Here is a 5,183-nt window from a genome sequence, read left to right on the forward strand (position 1 = left end):
AGCTTGTGGTTCACATAACATCTGAATGTAGCTTTTGGTGCAGGAGGCCTTCCAGGCTTTGCAGAAGTATTCGGACCCAGCCACATCCTGTGATTTCCATTCATTGTTCTTCCTGCCCCACATGAACAGCTTCCTGCTCCGGGCTGAGCCAGTCAGGGAGAGCTGCAGGCATCGCTTTGGGGACCTTGGACAGGGGTCGACTCTGAGACGCTGCGTCCTCCAAGACACGGGTAAGGACATCTGCGCCACTGGATCTCATTCTGTCCCGCCGCCCACACCAATGCCCCCTGGATCTCCCCCCTTCCAGCTGTCCCCATCCCCTCCCCTCATCCACTCCAGTTAGAACCAGTTGAAATTATTTGTGGGTCCTGTTGTCAGAGGTCATGGGCTCCCATCACGCAGGGTGGTGCATAGACACTGACCGAGCTCGGGGGCCCCATCGTGCCAGGCACTGCACAGACCCAGAGGGAGAAAGAGGTCTGGCCACAGCAAGCTCACACTGTAATGTTTGGAGAGGAAACTGAGGCACGGGGCCGTGGCGTGACTTATCCAGGCTCCCCAAGCAGTTCAGTGAGAAAGTCTGGGACGGAGCTCCCCGGCTAACCACTACAATAGACTCCTGCAATATCCTTCCTTTTTTAGCTGACTACAGGTCTCTTCTTCCTCTGGTGTTTGGCCACCTTTTTTGTTGTTGTCCTGGTTTCAATCTTACTTTTCTCCTCCTGGGGAGTTTCTCTCCATCACTGGAGGTTTTCACAGGGGGGATCTTTCGGTGGGGATTGTGCCTGCTCCACTAACTCACCCCCCGACATGACCCAAACCACACGAAAACTCCACTTCAAAATGAAGGGGGACTGAGGAAGACTCTCTTTCAGAAATTCCATTATTTCAAAACAAAAAAAAGTGGAGTGGAAGTGATCACTCATTAACTTTTTTTTTTTTAACAAAGACGGGAATAACCAGATCCTTTGGGATACTAACAGCAAGAAGATTATTTGGGAATTTTGGTGAGGCTGTGGAAGGTGGCGGGTGTGTGTGTCTCTCCAATCTCTGTCTTGGACCGGCCCCGCTCATTGCCCACCTCCCCTTGCCCTTAAATCCAACTTTGCGGTAAGAAGCAAATGTGGGGGTTATTTTTAATGTTTGGTCTAGTCGAAAAAACAATATTATGTCAAAACAAAAAACGTTTGGGCAGAGAACAGACGCAAGTCCTGCTTCTTGGCAAGGGGTTAGACGATATGACCTTCTAACCCACTGGCTCTACGTTTCTAAGGTCCTCAAACTATTGGTACCATTGGCCTTCAAGGATTTCATCCTATTTGCATTCAGCTCAGGATCTGGGGAGTTTATAAACTCTAAGGAGATTATAAACTCAGCGGCTGTCTCACTCTGTCGTTGTCCTGTCCTGGAGCCATTTTCATTTCTTTTCCTTCCTTTGCTCAGTACAACATCTGCGCTGCCCCCGCCAAGCCCTGAGGAGAAGGAGGGGATATTGTGACTTCAACTCCTCTGAGAATGGTGTTCCCAATCCTCTCTCTGGTGCTGAGTGGCCTGGCCTTGCTCGCTGGGCTGCTGTTGAATGGGTACGTCATCTTCGTCACCAGCTGCCGTGTGGAGAGGACGGCCAGCACCGTGTGGTTCCTGAACCGGGCCATAGCCGATTTCCTCTTTATCGTTTTCCTGCCCTTCAGATTCATCTTCATTCTGAATTTAGTCCGGGCCAAGATACTGAACAACACCGTTACCTCCCTCCACATGTTCTCCAGCGCCTTCCTCCTCACCGCCCTCAGTGTCGATCGCTGCATCCTTGTGGCGCGCCCTGAGTGGGGCCGGAACCACCGCACGCCCCGCCTGGCTTTCATTATTATTATGGGCATATGGGCCCTGTCTGTTGGGTTCAGCTTGCGGTACGGTGATCTCTGGGAATCCCTCCTCTCACCTGCCAGCACCAGCATAAATGTCTCACTGCATGAAGGGAGGGTGAAGGGCACCGTTGTGATCCAGTTCCTGGTCGGGTTTCTGATCCCGTTAGCCTTGATCTTGATCCCAACCTTGTACATTGTTCTAGCTGCCAAGCTGAGAAGGAACAGGCTGATCCAATCCACCAAGCCACTCAAGATCCTTCTTGGTTTGACCGCGACCTTTTTCCTCTACTGGCTGCCGTATCACGTCTTCTCCTTCCTGCTGATCTCACCTAAGTACCCCCCTTCTTTTCTTGTCACAGAAAGCAATTTTGCTTGTGTTGTGTCATATATCAACAGCTGCCTCAACCCCATCTTCTACCTGACCATGGAGGAACAGTTTCTGAGTTACTGGCAATGTGCTTGCAACCCCCAAACGACCGAAAACTCAGAGCTGGAGACGGTTGAATAGAGGAATGGATGGAATTGTCGATATTTGTTTGCTGGGAGATGTAACTTCCTCTTGCCCCCAAAATTGTCTTTTTAGCAAGTGAATTTTTTGGCCTTATTCATAGAAGAGCCACAGGAATGATTACTGGATTAGAAAACTGCCTTACAGTGAGAGAATCATGGAGCTCAATCTATTTAGCTTAACAAAGAGAAGGTGTAGAGGTGACTTGATCATAGTCTGTAAGTACCTATGTGGGGAACAAATATTTAATAACGGGCTCTTCAGTCTAGCATAGGAAGGTCTAACACGATCCAGTGAACAGAAGTTGAACCGAGACAAATTCAGTCTGGAAATGGGGTGTAAATTTTTACTGTTCAAAATAACTGACCATTGGCACAATTTCCCAAGGGTCATGGTGAATCCTCCATCACCAGCAATTTTAAATTAATTGGTTTTTTTTCTAAAATCTCTGCTCTAGGAATTGTTTTGGGCAGTTCTCTGGCCCATGTGATCAGGGAGGTGAGATTAAATCAGGGTCGGCAACCTTTCAGACGTGGTGTGCTGAGTCTTCATTTATTCACTCTAATTTAAGGTTTCGCGTGCCAGTAATACATTTTAATGTTTTTACAAGATCTCTTTCTATAAGTCTATAATATATAACTAAACTATTGTATGTAAAGTAAATAAGGTTTTAAAAATGTTTAAGAAACTTCATTTATAATTAAATTAAAACGCAGAGCCCCCCTGACCGGTGGCCAGGACCTGGTCAGTCTGAGTGCCACTGAAAATCAGCTTGCATGCCGCCTTTGGCACGCATGCTATAGGTTGCCTACCCCTGGATTAGATGATCACAATGGTCCCTTCCAGCCCTGGAATCTATGAATTTGTCATTTTAATGAAATATATTAGAGTTTTGCTTTCTTTAATTTTTAGAGCATTTTAGGACATCTGATTTTTTATGGTCTGATCTTTCCTACGTCTTCGTGTCCTTATTCTTCTCATCATTTCATCTTTGCTCCCATTGGGGCTCCAGCTCTTCTTCTTCACTGTGTTTGTTGAAGATCAAGGGGTCTATGAAAGGGTAACAATTTCAAAAGGGTCTAAGTACTATTTTTAAAAGTGTTTAGGCCCATAGGAACCTTGCTGAAAGTCAATGAGACATAACATAAGAATGGCCATACTGAGTCAGAACAAAGGTCCGTCTAGCCCAGTACCCTGTCTTCCGCCAGTGCCAGGTGCCCCAGAGGGAATGAACAGAACAGAGAATCATCAAATGATCCATTCCCTGTCACCCATTTTCCCAGCCTCTGGCAAACAGAGGTTATGGACACCATCCCTGCCCATCTTGACTAATATCCACTGATGGACCCATCCTCCATGAAATGATTTTTTTCTCTTTTTAACCCTGTTATAGTCTTGGCCTTCACAACATCCTCTGGGAAAAAGTTCCACAGGTTGACTGTGCATTGTGTGAAGAAATACTTCCTCTTGTTTGTTTTTAAACCTGGTGACTATTAATTTGATTTGGTGACCTCTAGTTCTTGTGTTTTTGGAAGGAGTAAATAACACTTTCTTATTTACTTTCTCCACACCAGTCAAGATTTTATAGGGCTCTATCATGTCCCCCCTTAGTCATATCTTTAACAATTTAAAAAGTCCCAATTTTACTAATCTCTCATATGGAATCTCTTCCACACCCCTAATAATTTTTGTTGCCCTTTTCTTTATATATAAAATAAATAATTTTTAGATGGATTTATATAGAGGCAATATGATATTTTCATTCTTATTCTCTATCCCTTTAATGATTCCCAACATTCTGTTTCTTTTTTGACGGGCGCTGCACATTGAGTGGATGTTTATAGAGAACTATCCACAATTACTCCTAGATTTTTTTTTTGAGTGGTAACAGCTAATTTAGACCCCATCGTTTTATATGTATATTTGGAATACGCTTTCCAATGTGCATTCTTCTTCTTCTTCTTCCTCTTATTCACTCCCAGTGGAGCATAAGGCGTCAACCATTCTCCTCCATTCATTTCATTCTTGAGCGAGGCAGCAAATTTAATCCCACTTCATTCCCATGCCTTTCATTTCCTCTTCAATGGTCCTTCACCACGTCCCCAATGGTCTACCTCTCCTCCTTCTTCCTTGTGGTGTCCATCCAAGGGCAATATGAGGGTGTCTATCAGCACCCATTCTCAACACATGCCCCAACCATCTCCATCTTCGTTGTTTGGCTTCATCCACTATGTTGTTAATGCCCGTTAATCGGCTCACTTCAACATTGGTGATATGCTGCAGCCAGTGTATGTTAAGAATTCGCTTAAGACACCTTCCTTCCTTTAAAACCCCGAAGCCGACTTTCTATCTTCTTGTTGGTCCTCCATGTTTCCGCCGCATAAAGCAACACAGAGCGGACGTTCGACCTGTAGATCTCTACCTTGGTTTTCATTTGCAAGATGGCCGACCTCCAAATGTTCTGAAGTCTATAGAATGCAGTTGCTGCAAGACCGATTCTGGTAGATATCTCCTTCTGAATATTACCATCAGCCGATATGTAACTACCAAGATATTTAAAATCGTTCACCTCCTCCAATTCTACGTCACATACTACTGTTGTCGTCGAGCTGGCTGTTTTTACTTTCATTGTTTTGCTCTTACCGGCGTGGATATTAAGTCCCACGCACCTTGCTGCTCTACCTACTCTATCAGTCTTCTCTTGGAGGTCCATCTGAGAGCTTGAAATCAGGGCGATGTCATCCGCAAAGTCACAATCTTCAATATGACCAGAGGGTCCCCATGCGATCCCTCTTGGCCTATCTTCGGTG

The 5,183-nt window shown here is 45.4% G+C and overlaps 1 protein-coding gene across 1 annotated transcript; it reads left to right on the forward strand.

The window, feature by feature from the left end:
- Window positions 1–1,515: 1,515 nt before the first annotated feature.
- On the forward strand, window positions 1,516–2,373 carry LOC123351945 (chemokine-like receptor 1). Its single transcript, XM_044991639.1, has one exon. The coding sequence runs from the start codon at window positions 1,516–1,518 to the stop codon at window positions 2,371–2,373; it is 858 nt and encodes a 285-aa protein (XP_044847574.1).
- Window positions 2,374–5,183: the final 2,810 nt, after the last annotated feature.

The sequence above is a fragment of the Mauremys mutica genome, chromosome 17 (genome assembly GCF_020497125.1).
Source record: "Mauremys mutica isolate MM-2020 ecotype Southern chromosome 17, ASM2049712v1, whole genome shotgun sequence".
In the NCBI taxonomy this organism is placed as follows: Eukaryota; Metazoa; Chordata; order Testudines; family Geoemydidae; genus Mauremys; species Mauremys mutica.

What these genes read in the sequence shown, in the direction of transcription:
- LOC123351945 (XM_044991639.1), top strand. Translation starts at nt 1,516, where the DNA reads ATGGTGTTCCCAATCCTCTCTCTGGTGCTGAGTGGCCTGGCCTTGCTC.